The sequence below is a fragment of the Amia ocellicauda genome, chromosome 2, assembly GCF_036373705.1.
Source record: "Amia ocellicauda isolate fAmiCal2 chromosome 2, fAmiCal2.hap1, whole genome shotgun sequence".
Lineage (NCBI taxonomy): Eukaryota > Metazoa > Chordata > Actinopteri > Amiiformes > Amiidae > Amia > Amia ocellicauda.
The window spans coordinates 13858083-13876836 of record NC_089851.1 but is presented as its reverse complement, the minus strand read 5'-3'; the positions used below and the strand labels follow the sequence as shown (position 1 = coordinate 13876836).

Genomic DNA, 18754 nt, shown 5'->3' with positions numbered 1-18754 from the left:
ACATGTGGGGGTAGCCTAACTCTGCTGATCCAGGATGGGGTACACTGTGCCTTTTCCACTGTCAGTTGTCCTTTCTCTTCATTTAACCCAAAACAACAGAAGGTTGTTTAAGACCAGAGACAATGTCTAACAAACTGCTGTCTTAGTATGTATGCACATTCAAATTCACAATATAGAAACATTCAAAGGCAAATTAAAGGTTATAGCCCTATTCAGGGTTAATATATATTTTTAAAAGTAATTGTTTGACATTTACAATAATTTTGTATTTCACATGAATTCTAAATTTGCCACAGAACTAAAAAACACAAATACAACACAATTTTGGTAGAACTACTCTATTCTTTAGAGGCTTCATCTCCACCCGATCCTGGCATAACAAATATATCTGTGCAATGGTCATAGCCTGCTTAAGACAGTACTGTCCTCCAGTATACATTTTTCTTTAATGCCCTCACATTTAAATCAGTAAGACCAATTTTCCACCTGAATACCATGACTTTTAAATCAATAACTGAATGTAACCGACTAAACAAGACCTAGTCTAGAATTAATTCTTGAAAGCTTCCAGTTTTAAAAGCAGTTAATCTAAACAAGCCAACAGGCATGTGTTAAGTGTCCCATACCACAAAAGCAAGACATGATATTACGAGGTCTTATTCACTTACCAAGAAACTGACAAAACTTGCTCCGAAGCTCATTAATGGGCTGTGATTCCTGAAACAGAGAGGGGTGGGGGAAAAGAGCATTTTAAGAAGTAAGATGGGTCAGACAGGAACATATTAATGCATTTACGTTATCTATTTAAGGCTTCAAGACAGACTACACTAAGATCAGAGGAGACTGTGGGGACTTGATTCAAGTCTTCAAAATCATGAACGGCATCAACCACATCAATCCGGGACACAAATGGAAATTGGGCTTCAAGGCCCAGTGATGTGGTTGAAGGTGAAAATTTTGGAACATTCAAAAATAGACTGGATAGGATCCTTGGATCACTTAGTTATTAATGGACACCAAATGAGCATGATGGGTCGAACGGCCTCCTCTCGTTTGTAAACTTTCTTATGTTCTTAGGTTTTTACCCAAAGGTCTGGGCCAGTTCTGGGTCTGTGTGAGTGCGTTATATCTACTGGCCTCTCTTAAATTTAGATAACATACTTGATTTGATGTTCCTGGTTAAAAATAAAAAATATATAATTATTAGGATGATTAAAAGGCTTAAACGTTGACAACGAAATGGTGTGTTGTTAGGATCAACATTTATGCCAGCATTTCCAGCCAAGGCTTATTGAACTGAGGTTCCAGGACAAAGTTCTCCATTATATTTCTTCACATTTGACAGACAGCTTCAAGGGGGAGATTTAAATCCTAAATATAGTACCTTAGGAATAGAAATCAAATGCAAAGTCAAGAAAAACTCAGTTACAATCATGTAAACAATATTTTTCACTGTGGTAAAGTGTATAACCAGGTTTCTGTAACCAAGACTTAATAAATTTGAATTGTAGGTACTGAAAATGTATTGCAAGAAAACAAGTGGTGTGTGAGGGGTAGACAAATCATTGTATGTACATCTATGCTTAAAGGATGACTGTTCTCTGGTCTAAACCCCAGTATAATACAAACATTTCTATTAATGCTTGGCATGAGCACTGTTTCTGTACATTCTCATACTATAGTTACATAACAGAAATAAAAAATAAATAGTCCTTGATCCTAACAGTTTGAAATCAATGACAGAAAAAGCACAGAAGAAAAATTCTGATAGACCATTAGTGAACTAAATTTAGAGCAGTGCGTTGCAAGTGCTTCTCTTAACAGACATGAAACGATCACAGTATGCAGCTCTATCTTCAATGCAATTAGTAAAGCAGTGACATTTAAAATGTCAAGGGGGAATACAAATATTTTGGTACATCTAATGATATTGCCATTGCATTGTGGATTTAACTGGTGCAACATAGGCTGCGTACAGTGTCAATGATGTAGTGACATCAGTATGGCCTAACAAGAGTACCTCCTGCATTTAAATAACATTTTGTCTCACACCTTTCAGTCCTACGGGATATAGAATTAGAATATTGTTTCATGCTTCATAAGTGTTGAGGTTATATTAAGGTTTCACTATTAAATCAAAAAAGACAGATGGTGTGCCAGGTCAGCCCTGTCAAAGCACAGCTATGGGTGGGGGCAGGATTTCCTCTCATCACTGTTGGCAGCTGCGACTCACTTAGGTGTGCTGCACCAGGTATCTCACAGCTGTGGCGCTGCTGCAGACGGAAATCAGTGCTCTCACCACAGCTGGGCCTCACCTTATTTAACCCCCCTGTCATTTCTTTCAGGGAGATCCCAAACCACGGCACACGGTTTTCTGCCTTTGAGCGCCATAGAGATATAATTTGTTTGTTCATTTGCCTCTTTTATTAGTTTGTTTTGTTAGTTTAATTTGTTAGAACTCGTCCCGGAAGTTTGAAAGTTCCTCCGTGAGGAAGATATTGTTCCTTTCTTTTGGATGTGCTGAATGAAAACACAGATGGGTAGGAACACAGCAGTAAGAAATATGCAGACAAGGATTAGTAAACTACACCCAGAGCTTATGGAAAAATAAAGACCGACACTTTGGTAGAATACAGTGTAGATAGTGGTTACATTTCTTTTAATCCACTATTGCTTTAATGACATCACACATTACACAGCTGCAATAACACAGATAAGCACAAGATATTGCATTGCAGCAGTGCACTGCCTCCTTGCCTGATCTAATTAACTCTCTAGCTGCTAAAAGTTCCCTACAACAGCGGATCTAATTGGGTAATTGATCCACAAGAGGATTCCAGGTATGCATTTCCTCAATAGCAGGGCAAATAATCAATATGACTTCATAAGAAAAGCCGACAATAACCACATAAACAGGCAAGATATTTTTAGTATCTTGTGAGATCTAACCGATGTTGTGGCAGACGCTTGGCTGCTGCTATAGTACAGGCAACCACCCCTCACTATAGAGCATGTGCATTATCATTATATTACTATTATTATTTGCATGGTCAGTGTACCATTTATTTATGTTTGATAAATCAGAATAATTAAATATTGTTCATATTGGTCTCGTGAGCCTTTTTGGAAGCTCTAAAGCTCCTGATGTACAATGCACTACTTCTGGCTCTATAATTTTAAATGTTGCACATCAGTTTGTTTTTTCCACAGGTTTAACATTTTATTTCACCTATGAATGCAGCCCTCAAGGACTTGACTTGGACATTGGAACATAAAATAGAAATTACAACCAATATGGGATAAGTATTAATATCTATACATTTTTTACATTGGGAAGTAATTTTAACTTTAAGGCACAGAGAAAATTAGGCCAATCCACAAGGTACTTTAATTTCCACCAGGAAAAACGTCTGGGTTTAGAGCAAATACAAATTTCAGATTTGAATACAATTAGCTGAAAATTTGATTTTTAATTTGGTTTTCCTCACAATCTTCAGGAGTCTGTGGAATCAATAATAAACCCAATACACAGAGCTTAACTTTAGCTATGGCTGCTCTCCCCAGGGATGGGAGACCTTCATCCAGCAGTGCAATGACAAAGGCTGAAGATGATGAGGATGCACTCCAATCCTTCATAACAATCCTATAAGAAAATTGCTCAAGTGACCAAACATCACCAAAAGAAAATATAGAAATATGAATTTTCTACTACAACACACAGGAGAACTACCTTAAATAGAATATTCTATGTTAGCATTTAGAAAGTGCCATCAGTGTGGAAAAGAGTTCTATCTAAAGCCAAAAGCTAAAGCTGTGCTGGTTGTGAAGTGACTAACATGCACAAGAGACAAAGAGATAGATGAATTCAGACTTGACTGGTCCAGTAAGCCCAAGTCCTTCAGCTTCTAGGTCCTTTCGTTTCCTTGTGACTGTACACTGGCAGTTCTGCAGTCACAGCAGTTTATGCAATCCAGCTAAATCGCAGCAATACCCTCCTGCAGGCAGCTTTCACTTCCTTTTCATCCTTCCTATTGTTACAATCCTTACACACATCATACAAGTCATACAAGGGGAACATTTCCTCCTTTGCTTTCACTACTGCTTTCTGCAAGTTTGTGCATGTTTTGTGGTGTGTTTTTTCCCCCATTATAGACTGCTTTCAAGTCAAACTAATCCAATTAAAACACATGCTGTACAAATCGAACAATTAAAGCAATAGAATATAAAGATGGCAAAGCACAAAGGGCAATGTTGTAGCCAGCTGCAATTTGCTGCATGGTACAATGCACCTTTCAAAAATATTTAGTCTATCCTGTGGTGTCATACAAACACTGTCCTCATTTGATCAGCAATTGCCTACTAAGAATCTGAAAACGCTCAGTGTTCAGAATCTGCACGTCATATGTATAAACAGAATGTATACAGCATTGATTTGCGCTGGCCAAACACAAGGGCTAATATAATCGATCATTGCACCCAAGCTGCAAGCCAACTCTTCTGCATCCACACACAATATGGTTGGCCACAGAAATGCCTCCTTGCAAAATAAAAGTGGTCTACTGGAAAATACTTACATGGTTATGGTTTTATGTAGTTGCTGAATGTTTAAATATTTTTATGCTGAATAATGACAATAGTCTATTAAACATTTAGGCATACACATACACCCAAAATGTTTTTAATAAATGACACATTAGGAAACAAATGTGAATAAGAAATACTCCACAGCAGTGTGGAGCAGAGGTTAGGGCTTTGGAGCGTGGGGTCCCGGGTTCAATCCCAGGTGGGGGTCACAGACCTACGTGAAGTTGGCACCCCATGTGTTCATAATATGAATCAAAACACATGCATTCGTTTGTGCTGGTTTGTGCCGCAAAAATCATCGTTTGTGCCGGTATGGTTCCCGAGATATTAAAGATTATATTTTATGAGCCGTGACGTCACTCAGCACCCCATCAACCTCCAAATCGCGCCAAAATAGTCTCTTTCGGTTGTGCTACGTTAGTGCCGGTTTGTGCCGTATTTGTTTTCATCAGTGCAGTTATAGTTTTTTAGATATTAATTTTTTAATTATCGGCGATGACGTCACCGAGCACCGCACAATATAATGCTGTATAAAACAAATAGCGAAATTAAAGCCATAACTTATTTGGCACAGAATATCCACATACAACAAAACTGAAAGCAGATGTTCATTACACTAAACAACGACAACAACAGAAAGTCTATTATATTTATTTTAGTAAAAAACATCGATTTCAATCGAATCATTCCTGATTCTGGAATGTCTAAATCAGCTTCTTTCATTATCACATGTCTACGTGCTATTCTGACCACTGTTTTATTATGGTACATGGCTCAACTTTTTATTAAATAAAGGAGACCGATTTTAATGCAATGCGATTGAAATAACATACAATGTGTGAATAGCATAGTAAGGAGTTGCCCTGGATAACTGATGTCTGGTGCAAAACAAAGTACCTTTTCAATTGTATGGTTTCGGAGTTATAGGCTACTTCCTTGTACCCAGAATGGAGTGGTGAACCTGTTGGCACCATCGTAGCATAAAGGACAGAGCCCGCTGTTAAGTGATTAAAATATAATGTGTAATTTCTCCAGAATCATGTTGGTACAAACAATTATTTTTGCTGCACAAACCTGCACACACGTAGCACAAGCGAATGACATCACTTCGGATCGATTTGGAGTTTGATGGGGTGCTCGGTGATGTCATCGCCGATAATTAAAAATGAATATCTAAAAAACTATAACTGCACTGATGAAAACAAATACGGCACAAACCGGCACTAACGTAGCACAACCGAAAGAGACTATTTTGGCGCGATTTGGAGGTTGATGGGGTGCTGAGTGACGTCACAGCTCATAAAATATAATCTTTAATATCTCGGGAACCACACCGGCACAAACGATGATTTTTGAGGCACAAACCAGCACAAATGCAGCACAAACGAATGCATATGTTTTGATTCATATTATGAACGCATGGGGTGCCAACGTCACGTAGGTGGGACACAGATGTTGTACCCTTGAGCAAGGCACCTTACCTAGATAGCTCCATGTAGCCTCTGTAAAAATAATGTGATATATTGTAACAATTGTTAGTTGTCCTGGATAAGGGCGTCTGCTAATAAATAACAACAAATTTAACAGGCCAGTATTTGACTATGCCTGTCCTAGCTATGTAGTTCAGATTTGAAGACACAGGCAGTCGGACCTGACTGAAGATTACAATGACAGCATTTCAAAGCAGAGGTTTAATCAATTTCTATACTTCTTCACATCAATCCAATACGATCATGATGTCTTGAATGTGTCAGTGTACTTTAGCCATAACTCAAAGGAATACAGCAGTTCATTAACATACATGTAGTTTGCTATAGAGAGGTGCTTTAACTTAAGTCAAAGTCTGCACTGAGGAGTGTTTGTGGTTGTGTTTTTCAACAATTTAAAAGTGTTAAAAGTGTGACATAATGCTACACAAGACAAGGAGTAAGGAGTCAGCATGTCAGATACCTATTGTATATCCAGTTGGAAGAAATGCAATGCAGTTTACACTTTAAACTTATAGCCTAAACCTTTTTGCCCTCATTTCATTTTCAATTAACACCAATTATCACAAAATCAATCTTGTTATTGTCCGATACTTTTTGCTGAAACAATACAATCTTCCGTTTGTGGTCTTCAAACATTCAAATATGTAGCTCAGATCTCCACTTTATAATATAGGCCTACTGTATGGGTCACAAATGGAATACAATTTATTACACGCATCACACGTACAATAAAAAAAATCAAAAAGGAAGCACCATTAAGGATCATTTGGTTTTCCACATAGTGCTTTAATACAATACAGTATGACATGCTAGGGAGGACATGAGCTAGACCGAACACTGTCGTGCAAAATGTTCCCATACCTGAAGAATGGCACAGAGCCAGTTCCGGTTCCTCCCTTACTGTACAGAGAAACATTTATCATCATGCAGTTTGATTATGTGGCATAATGCAGAGATCCCAAGAGAAACAAAACTACCTACATCAAATGTTTGCACAAAGAATTTGAATAAATAAATATTTACACCAACTAATCATGCATACAAAATTACAAGTTGTATTGACTCTATAACCGGACATGTCAAAACATGTGAAAACCTGGAAGCTGCCTCCATCAAAGCCTCTAATGCATGTAAAGTATAATAAAATTATAATAATAGTGTCACCAATTACAGGACTTAATTCACGTTGTATTGTTATGCAGTTGAAAATCAAGAGTTGTACTCTAAGTAGTGGCTGTCGGCCAGCTCTGCTTGTTGAGGCGCTTTTAAAAATTCCAGCCACAGGGCAAAGAATAGCAAAGTGCTGTGTCACCTTCTCCACAGGATCACTAAAGATTTAGTCAAATTTGCTCATTGCCTTTGCTTAAGGCAGAATAAGGCAATTCAATGCAGTGTTAAAAAACAAAACAAAAAAAAAGTACAAAATCCACCCTGCGGATCACAAAGCCGTGTCTGCCGAAATGCCTTTTTGCTCCATGTGTCTCTATCGTTTACACGTCACATCAGAACCTCTCCTGTATGGTCACCCTATGACCAAATGCTAAAGACTGTGGAAACATATTAGCTACTGAACAATCAAGTGCTTTGCTTGTCCTTGAAGGCTGAAGTGTATTCTTGTGTTTTGTTTTGTTTCCAAATAACAAGATATACTAAAATACTTGTTTTATTGAAAAATGAATTAGATATTTTTATATATCTTTATAAATTGTCAATTTATGGATGACTTGTACAACTCCTCCTCGACTAAAGCTGGAGACCACTCTGTTCCGTATGCTCAAATATGTGTGTTGTTTCTTCTGAACCTTCATGCATGAATTAATTTAGATGTGGTAAATATTGTACAAATGTGCTTCTGGAATTTCCTAAAGCAAAATTATAGCCAAGGCACTAAAGAAATAAAATAAAAACTTAATACAGAATTATAAACAACAAATATATGTGCATGGGAAGCTATTTGCCGCTAATGTTCATTTGTGGTTTAAAACTTCAGCAATAAAAGTCATCGGTCCTATGGTAACAGGCGGGATAAAACAGAATTGCTCAGTATAGTAGCAATCCAGACACTAATGTGTAAAAAGACTTAATCTGTGAAAGAAACTACAGCACAGAAAGAATGTTAGATTTTTACTACACTATGTGGGAATGATACACACTAGGCTACATCCTGTCTGAAGACAGTTAAAGATTAAATTTTATATAAGCTATTCAATACAAGTTAAAACTCAACTCAGAAAGAAGATTATAAAAAAGGCCCGCACCATACTAGATGCTTAAAACACAAACACTAAACAGAAAGGGAGAGAAGAAGACGAGAGCAAAGTCAGACAGCTTCTAGGTTCCTTCAAGTGATGTTTAATGGAGGCAACCCTGAAATACAGCTTACAGTTTAATGTAGGCAGCATGTTAAATTAACGGGAGCATCTGTTTAATTAAGTTAAACGTCCAAACAAACTAAAATGTGCAGTTTCAAATGGTCCAACTGAAAAACAAACTTGTCTGAACTCAAGCGATCCACAGTCACGAGCAATACAGTCTTTTCAATCTGCCGTGAATATTACAATTAATTTTCTAAAATAAAAGGCAATGTACAACACAAAACACGCAGTGATTTTAGGGACACAAGTCAACACTTTTCTCATTGTGGCAGGTGATTGCATACTAAGACAATTTGTAATTAGCATTACTATCATCATTTAATGTAATATCATAACTATCAAATTATCATAATGGCTTCGGCAGATACCTTTATCATGTATAAATAAATACAATGTTATCAATTAAATGAAAGATTCAATTTAAAAAGGCATATATTTTAAGATGCTCTTATTCTGTATGTATACACTATAGGCCTGCATAAAGTCCAGTTTGGACAATAGAACCATGCGATAGACTGGCCAGCCACCACACAAAAACCACTCTGAACATGTGTGCGCTGTCCTCAATTAAATACAGAAGTGCCCCAGTAAATCCCCTGCGAATAACAGACCGAAACTCCTGGATCTCCAGAGAGCTTTGGACAAGATTAAATTAGAAATACAACTCTCAAAAGTTAAAAAGTCTAGTAGGGTTCATTTTTTTAATTCTATTCTATTCATCTTAATAAGGAGAGTAGATTTTTCAGTTTGCTGGAGACTGGAATAGGCAGGAAACATCCATAGTAGCTAAATGGCACATATTTACTTGATTACCCTTAGACTCCCTGATAAGACTCCTGTGCCGGAAGTCTTCTGTAACCCTTGAGACCAGGATTGCTGATGCAGTCCTCACATTATGCAAGTATACTCTTGCGTATGGCAAATGGCAACCCATATTGTGAATGATTCCAAAACTAAGTTTTCCTTTTCAACTTTGATAATCTATTTACTTGTGTTAATTGCCTGCACTGTTGCATTCTGGGTAGGCATTCAGAGTTTGAAGATAATTACAGTATCAGCTGAATCACTTGTCCAAAGGCTATTTCATACCGAATTTGCTTCACATTGGTGAACTATATGGCCCAATGTTATCAACTATGAGGAACTACACATTTGTTTTATATTCACAATACAAACAGGCCTTTAACTCCTCCACCCTCCTTTAAAGCGTTCTTTCCTGTGCCAGCCCCTTTTCAGATGGCCGTGCTGATAAGATGTCTAGTGTGCGTAGTGTGGCAGCCAGCGAGAATGTGCTCGTTACTGTCGATCAGCTGGGCCATTGTGTGGGACTGTTTCAAGCCCTGAATTGAGGACAAAGGCAGTGAAGCGGTGCAGTTTGCTGTCAGGTTTATTTCCTTCTCTTGAGATGCACAGCATACTATGAATCAGTTGACTGTAAGCAGTGATACAATAATGATCTTTTGTTCTTCAAAATGGCTAAAGGGCTAAGCAAAACACAGTCCAAGAGCCATAATTCTTTAGTTGTGCATTGGCTTATTTTCTTGATTAATCACAATTACCATCCGACACAGATCTTTAGCAGTGATGGATGCAAGAATAAACCTTCCAATACCCGATTTTTAAACACCTCTGTTTAAACCGAACCTTTCAACGTGAATAAAGAAATTAACTTCCTGACTTTGACTAAAGTAGAATTCAAGAAACAAAAGTCGTTCTTCCATTGAGTGTAGTACACAAACTGCAGCTAATGGTCAAAAACTAATTTTAATGAAGTTTTTTCTTTTAAAAGGATTACATGATATGCCTCAATAGCCTGTGTTCCAGTGACCAGTTATTAACAGGACTTCTTTGCCACAAAATCTGCTTGAAAATATAGACTGCATGTTTATGGTGAGCCTGTTATGTTTTTCTAAGCCTGTGTTTCTCTATTTCCCATGACACCAGTGTACTGATGCAATCCTATTCGAACAAAGATGCCACGGTTATGTTCTTCAACTGATAGATTGTGGACAGTCACGTCACCCCTTTTTAAGATAATGATTTTAGATAACGCTAACATATTTGGGTTTTCAACGTACACACGCTGCACACACACTCTGTTCGGATCAAAGTAGAGATGACTCTGCAAGGCCGATTTAAATTATGCATAAAAAAATAAAGAAAAATACAAAAGAGTGGTTATTCTAGGCAAGCTGCTACTGGGGTAGACAGGCTGCACAATTCATCCGAGAAACAATGAATGCAGTACATTCCCAAACCGGCACCATGGCTGCCTGCACATCTTATTCAAGATTTTTAATGATACCTCCTGTACCAGCCTGCCCCACACAAGAGGGAGCAGCTACTGTAACAGACAACAGCTGCACTCAACTGCAAATCCCACCTGGACACTTTGATATTCCTTAAGGATGGTGTTAACTACTACTTCAGACTGTCTCACTTTGTCTTGAGTGAAGGATTTTACATATGCATGCATTTATTGCGTGTGTGTGTGTGCGTGTGTGTGTGTGTGTATGTATGTGTTTGTATGTGCATGTGTGTGTGCGTGCGTGTGTGTGTGTGGCAACAAAGTTTAAAAACAAAACAAAATCACAGGCATACAAGCTACACATGCATTTGTCATTTGATTCTTTTAAAGGAATTAAAAAGAAGAGGAATGAACAGTGTAGGCCTACAGGATGCATGGTAGCTAATTAAAAAGTGTCTCATTTACATAATTGACTGCACAGGGTAGACAGATACAGTCTCAGACACAAAGAGGAGCAGGCTTATGGCACTCATAGCAAGGGGTACATCAGCCTTGAGTCCAATAGGGGACCTTCTGCACTGCCTATAAACCCTCACAGGGGCCGGCACTGTACAGAAAGCAGAATACAGCAGGCCTATGTGCCAATGCAGAGAATGGAAACCAACTGAAGGGTGCCATGCATTATTATTGGATGTGAGCAGTTGGGCCTCGCATTAAATCTCAGATACCCCCCCCCACACACACACACACACACACATGCATCTCACACGACATGACACGGCTGAGTGGCCCGTATTACCTGTACTTCCTGAACAGCTCGTCGCTCTCTCTGAACCCGTTATTGAGGAGCATGTTGATGCCCTGCAGGGCCAGCTCCGCATCCTCCACCCGCTCCGCTCTCTCCTCGACCTGCTGCCGGGTCTGCTCCGGCCCGGCCATCGTGGGGCGACAGAGGGGACGGCACAAAGGACAGAAAACCCGGAATCCGCGTCCACACCTCCCGTTGGAAAGCGAAACTGAGCGCAGGGCTGGGCGAGTGACACGGAGGAGGTGCGGCGCCTCGTCGTGCGGTGGCGGGCACAGCAGCAGCTCAGACGCCGGCCCCTCGGTACAGATCAGTCCGCAAGCAGCTGCACTACAGCTACATAATATTGCACAGACGACGTGTAAATGATAATAATACACAGGACGTGCTGCTGCCTATCAATCTCTTCTGCGTGCCTATCGCTTTTGGAGGCATTCGCAAGCAGTTGCAATGCTAATAACTGCGTGGCTGTCTATGCATGCATACACCCGCACACTGATCTGTTGTTCCGCTCTTTGAAATACAGTCTTCGAGCTGCTGCTGCTGCTGCTGTCATGCATTTATATAACTAAGATGAAAAGGCTGTTTTTTTTTTGTCTGCGCATTTTTATCTTCGCGTCTCATATAGGATACCCCCAAGGTGAAGCTCGGTCACAGCCTATCCGCGGTAGATACAGCCCAGGTGCAGTGCTGCCTCCCCCGCCCCTGCATGTCTCTGTCCCCGTCCTTCTGGCTCCGCTCGCCTCAATTGTGAGCAAGTGCAGTGGTCCTGACAGCGCCGACCTTTGACCTCCGCGACACGGCAGCCAGCCAATAAGCGGTCGCGTTCGTGCTGCGCAGATGTCCGCAGGTCTGGGCCGGGGCTGCGCCGCTGCACCAATGGGATCGGTGAGTTCTGTAGATCGGAGCAGAACTGCGCTACATCAGCATGCAAGTGAAATCTGCAAAGACACTGCAACGCCACGCACATCATTTGATATGTGTTATTCAATGTAAAACTGGGTGGCGTTTTATTAGGTAGTACAGAGATATCCACACAGGTGTGCAGTATGACGAAGGAAATACGTAATTGTAAGTGATGTAACTGTAATATCAATATATTATTATAATCATTATTATTTATTTCTTAGCAGACACTATGCGTGGTTATGTGGTTTAACACATGGATTAACATACTTCCTACCTCTTAACCAAAATAAACCTCTGCCTATGTGCGTCCCATTCCTATCTGCCTACATGCATGTGTGCGCAGACTCTGTTCCCTTGTGAGTTAGAGCAGCACTGCATACCATGCACATGTCATGCCACATATTTACCATCACTGACGTACATGTGCTCAAGGTAACTGTCGTGCAGTACACAAAACAATTAAGAAATGCATCCCACTCCCTCTTTTGTGTTGTGTGTAATATCCAACTAGCAATCATCTTGTCTGAAAGCTGTCAAATGGTATCAGCACCACACCTATCTGCACTCTTCCCTCTGGTGTTGTCATTATTTGTTCCGCTCTCTCTCTCCAATAACCATAACTGACTCAGTAAATCAAAACCTGGATGATTTTAAGAGTGGGAATAAACATGATGACTTACTATTTTATGATAACAGCTTATGTTATAAAACAAAATTGGACCAGGCAATGGCAGTTTGTGCTTTGCAATGTATGTATATATGTATTTAATACAGGGAGAAAGCAGAGATAAGGTGCATGTTTAAATTAAAATCATAATATGCAAATCTACTGATCCTTCACAATTTAAGCCCCAATATAAATTTAGCAAAGGTTTAATGCACCGTGCATACAACAATTTATTTGTGTTTCAGGGCAACTCCAGTCTGTCTCAGAGTACTGAAATGAAGGGACGAGGTGGTAATGTTTATCCTCTCTTAGCTGCAGCGTCTCACTGTAATCATTTAGAAATATCTATAGAATGGTGCCTTTCTATGGGTATCTTACTGACAATTGAGCAATCCATCTTAAAAAGGAATTCATATCTAAACTCTTATAGAAACTCAGTAGTATTTGCTAGCCCACATCCCACAAATTAGGTCAAAAGCAGTAGAGCATCATGGGTCTCGCATTACCTAAAGTTTATATCAAATAAGGAACCAATAGTATTAATAGTATATAATATTAGTATACCATAGGTCTGAGAATATTACATAACAAGTCTTTCCAGGACAACAATTCAAGTATATTACATAAGAATTCCTAACACTTCTCTTATGGAATATTGTAATGAATAAGATTAGCTCTCTACCTGAACAATGAAAACGGTTTTAAAAAGCTATTACCAAACACTGCAACACAAATGAAACCAGTGCATTTTGTAAAAATATCTACACTAATTCACACCAAATATATCAGTAGTCTACACAACCATAACTAGCTCATTAAATATTAAATACAGAATAATATCTAAATTATTACCATCAAAGTAAAAAAAAAAAAACCTAAAGATGAAATGTTGCAAATTACATATAAAGGAATAAATAATAACTATGCCACAGTAATTGCATAGTAAAGTGTTCTTTAGATTTGCAAGTTTTAGGTTTTTTTTAGAAGGTGAGTTTTCATAGGAAATGTAAACACAGACATGCATTAGACACTCAAAAGCACACAGTGAATTAATATTTAATGGCTACCAAGCCACCGCCTGAAGACCAGCCTGTACATAATATGACATTCTGTAGCAAGCAATTGCTGCCTTTCAATATTAATATAGCCCTCCATCTACTTCCTAAATGTATATTTTTAAGTTGAGGGTGTCAGCATGTATACTGGATTGGCAAAGTCACATCTATAATCTATTTTTGGCAATGCTGTGATTTATCACGAATAGAGTGATCTACCGCACAATACTTCTCAGTCACAACATGGAGGATAAATCTAAAACATAATTAAATCATAGGACCTACTATCACTATTTTAAGTTAATGATGATGGTGGTTATTATTATTGGTTCCTTTTTGCAGACAGGCGGTTGTTCAGACGGAGACAAATTCACCGTATCCAAGAACATAATTTACAGATTTCAACAAATTCAATGAAAGACTTTATTGCAGAAGCATGTCATCACAAAGTAATCGATCAGTTTATTATACAAACTACTTTCATGTTAAGATCTTACTCTCCAAATCATTGACTTTACCATATTTAGATAGATTCCTATAGTGTTATTTGAGTAATCTGCCATTTTTGTAATATACCCAGACAGATATACCCAGACACAAAGAACAATTAATGTTTTGAGAAAGGAAAAAAACCACCAGAAAAAATATGCATATAAAAACTGCCTTATACCATAAATTCTAAAGATAAAAATGTGAAAAAGATTAAAAGCAGCACTATTTATGCCAATAAATTACATTTCCGTGGGTACATATTATATCTATTTGATCCAAAGGGGATCTTTAAATGCATTGCAAAGAATAGCAAAATCTTAAAGTGCGTATACATAAGGTGGTAGTATGGAGTATGGAGTATGACACATATTTTTCTCTTCAAGTGCATTCATTTATAGATTTGTGTAAAGTGTTTTTGTTTTTTTCATTTGGACAGTATATTGCTGACATATTGTCCCAAATAAAATGCCCCAAATCTCTTGCAATTTTAAAGCATTGGTATATATATATATATATAAAAACATCAACTAGAGGTAGTATGAAATATGCTGCAATAATGCACACTGTAAGAGTAAGCGTTTCTATGCAGTACTGTATTTAACACAGCTGAGAATTATTCAAAAGCTACTTTAGCACCCTCTAGTGGTTTTGGCTGCTGTTTACAGTAAAATCAGTTTTTGTCAGCAGGCCACATAGTGGATCGTCATCATAATCTTACTATAATATCAGTAAATGTAGATATGAATGTAGAATGTGAAATTTCATTATTTTATATACTGCAATTGAAAATTGTAATTCAAGCCAACTCACAACTGAAACCCTGAAGTGACCTGAGATACCCACAGAATGATGGTTTTATAGGACTCACTGGCCTTAACGCAACTCTATGAACAGCACTGTGCCACTGTCATTGATGAAACACAGTCCTGGATCCTGTGGTGAAATATAGTGCTTGAAGCTTTGAGGAGAACCCAGGGACCCCCTCCCAGCTGCCTCAGTTAGCCAATCCTATCTTCAGTTTTGACACTTGAAAAATCCCACCAAAGTCAACAGGTGGCACCAGCTGAGAGTAACTGCTGACTGGAGGCATATGAAGACCACTTACTCAAGCCTAACTCTTACACGGTCATCTAAAATAAAGTGAGTTTCTTCAATGGTATTTTTCCATTTAAAACTAAAAGGAACGTCTTTTGGTTCAAAACAAGATGCTATAGTATATTATACATTTATTTATTTATTTTTGAAACAGAACACTGTTATGCGTACAAGTAAGAAACTTTTGGTTGTCCCATTCAACACTTTATGCGTATCCTATGGCACTTTTTGGCTGTAATGTCCCTCTTTGGATTGTGTTGAGATATAAAAGGTGTTATGATTTTTAAACAGTTTAATTAGGTTTGGAGACTATTTCCACTGCATGATTAGTACAATGGCAAAGGGGATGCTCCCCACAACTCAGTTTCTGATTGGCTGCCGGCGAATGAAACCTCCCATCAATATGGCCTCCTGCATCATAGAACCATAAATACAGGATTAAGAGCTTCAAAAAGCTGCAACTCTGTACTTTCCATTGCCGCAAACCGCAAGTTTTGGTGCACAAATTATATAAGTTTGTTTGTTAATGCTGGGATCCAATTACAACGGGCTGGATCTAATGGGGCTAGAGAGATTGAAAAGGGCATTAAATACTGAATGCAATCAATTGCAATGCTGCGATCAAACTACAGAAAGCTTGTATTTCTTTTCCATTTGCAAAATGTGATTTTATTTACCTTTTGTCATAGCAGGAAAGTCAGCATTAGCATTTCATTTGTTTTGTTTTAACACAGTGTGAATGTGACGCCCCCCCAACCGTGTTGTTGTGGGAAAAAACAAGAAGCTCGTTTCACAAAGCAAATGTTTTTGATTTGAGAATGTAAATGTAAAATGCATTTAATAAAGCGCAAATATTTATTGAACCAGACGGCACTATGGTAGCAAGTAGCCGGGGAATCAATTTCTTACTCCAGTGTCAACCAGGATCTGATAGATTTGGTTACAGAACGCTGTGGAGAATGTCTAAGCGAAAGCTTTCCATACAGTACTTTACATTTAAAAGCAGTGATAATGGAGATACTGAATTAAATTAGGCATTAGCTATATCCATATCAAGAATTGCACTTAGACGTGGTCCTCCCGTTCTAGTGGTGTCTCCTTAGCTGGCAGGACATCCTTGGAGATTCACAGGCCCGTACACTTCAGGCGCTTTAGCAAAGGAAATGAGATTCCCGTTGATGCGCACATTCTGTAAGCAACCGGCAAAAGACGTTTTGACGGGTAATTCTGGCCACTGTGAGGTTTCTGAAAAGGGGAAAAAAGCAACACTGTATATACCTGAAGAATCATGCCAATACTGATGCTGTGTTTTGTGTGTGGAGGACAGATATCACATTAAGAACATAATTTCCTCCTGAGCTCTGATTTCGGTTGCAGAATAAAAGGACAGCAGACAGATTGTCAGATCAGGTACTGTGAGAATCAAGCACTGAAGGAACATGATGTAGAATTCAATTAGTTAAAATAGTCTTCAAATAATATGAACATGTCTCGGGCTGAATGACTATTGGGTCAACTGCTTTCCTTAGTTAATTGTAAAAAGAAACTAAATACATTCAGAAACCATCTTTGTAGGCTGGTTGAGATTCATTGTATTGATTTACACTTCATGGCTCATGTTTTCACTCCTTGATAAGTGAATATTACACATTAGCAAACAATGGGAGGTTTGCTCTGCTGTCGGCGTGGCTTTGTAATGAAACTCTACCTGGAATGCCTCCAACATACAGTGGGTCTCTGGTCTTTGTGGAGGGTGAAGACAATGGTCCCACTGTATACTCTTCTTCTGTCTCCACATCCAGTTGCACAACGTTGTTTCTTTTAATTACTGAGGGAGCATAACAAGTTATATATTTTTGATATATAATATCACAAATACAGTAAAAGAGCATGCTATGGTGACTATCCGCATATCCTACCTGCCATGCGGTGAAACATCCCATCACACAGAGTCTGCTTCGGAGTCACAGACACACTGAATTCCCCAGCTCCGTTATTCACCTGGGCAATTACCTGAAAAGCAAGTTATGCAGCAGGCCGATTGATCCTCGATTCTTTGTCAAAGCCAATGGCAACAACCAACAAATGCATGTAAACTGCCTGCCTCAGCTGAAGGGTTGACAGGATACCTAAATGTGACACTGTTTGTCTAAATGCTTCTTTAAGAATCCCAGACAGAAAATCCCAGAAAGTCCAAAAAAGTTTAATCATCGATAGAATTGTCTAGATTTTTGGCAATATAAATTAGTAAAAAGTCAGTTTTTACAAAGGAGCTGCTCCCCCAAAGCTTCCCAAAAGCAGAGGTTAATTTGATGCCAATAGACTGTTTAATAACAGGCTACAAGTGAGTTATAGACAACATGTTTCTAGATTTGGTTGAAGGCAGGGGATTTTCAAGAAATGTGTCAAAATCTCAAATATAATCTCGAAGAGCCAATTTAGGAGGATTAGGTCACACCTCCTGTATTGTCTGAAGAAAACTGTCCTTTTGAGTTTGCTGAAATTTCTGATAATAGAAATACATATGTGAATATATCTTTAAATGTACACACTATTGGTGAAAAGTTTAAGCATTTTTTTCTTACCTGTCCTTTTTTCATAAATAAACTGAGGTGGTGTCCACTTTGGCCCCTGACATGGAAGAGAACACCAGTCAGGTTTCTGGGGCGAACCTCAAACACAAGCTCAAAGCTGACCCCAACAACAAAGGAGTTATCTGCAAAACAATGGAACCATTAAAATTAGCTGTTTTAATTACCTAGGTTAAAGAGTATTATTGTGAACAATAAAACGGATCTAATGAAAAGAATACTTCACCTAAAACAACATAACCGCCATTCCCTGAGAAGTAGGCCCCACTTTCAGTGTTTCCATCAAAACAGGGAGGGATCCCAAAGTTCGCAGCAGGCACTGCCATCTGGTCGTTCAGTTTAAAGTTACGAATGCATCCCACCACACTTCTTTTTGGAAGGATCTAAGATAAATTAAAATAATTTCCAATAATCAAAAACAGACAGACCCCACAAATTCCAGG

General features: G+C 38.6%; 2 protein-coding genes across 3 annotated transcripts in view; both read right to left on the bottom strand.

The window, feature by feature from the left end:
- ttc39c (tetratricopeptide repeat domain 39C) overlaps nt 1-12258 on the bottom strand; it is a 35958-nt gene extending 23700 nt beyond the window's left edge. Inside the window, exons 1-2 of the mRNA XM_066719556.1 lie at nt 11497-12258; nt 669-717 (exon numbers count right to left, since the gene is read on the bottom strand). Of these exons, the coding sequence (XP_066575653.1) occupies nt 669-717; nt 11497-11636 (189 nt within the window). The 5' untranslated portion in view covers nt 11637-12258. The remainder of the gene's footprint in view (nt 1-668; nt 718-11496) is intronic.
- A 2284-nt stretch (nt 12259-14542) lies between these two features.
- Nucleotides 14543-18754, bottom strand: part of LOC136765078 (laminin subunit alpha-3) — an 81248-nt gene continuing 77036 nt past the window's right edge. For both annotated transcript variants that reach the window (XM_066719552.1, XM_066719554.1), the window contains exons 74-78: nt 18538-18694; nt 18306-18436; nt 17640-17733; nt 17429-17548; nt 14543-16965 (exon numbers count right to left, since the gene is read on the bottom strand). In XM_066719552.1, the coding sequence (XP_066575649.1) occupies nt 16820-16965; nt 17429-17548; nt 17640-17733; nt 18306-18436; nt 18538-18694 (648 nt within the window). In that variant the 3' untranslated portion in view covers nt 14543-16819. The remainder of the gene's footprint in view (nt 16966-17428; nt 17549-17639; nt 17734-18305; nt 18437-18537; nt 18695-18754) is intronic.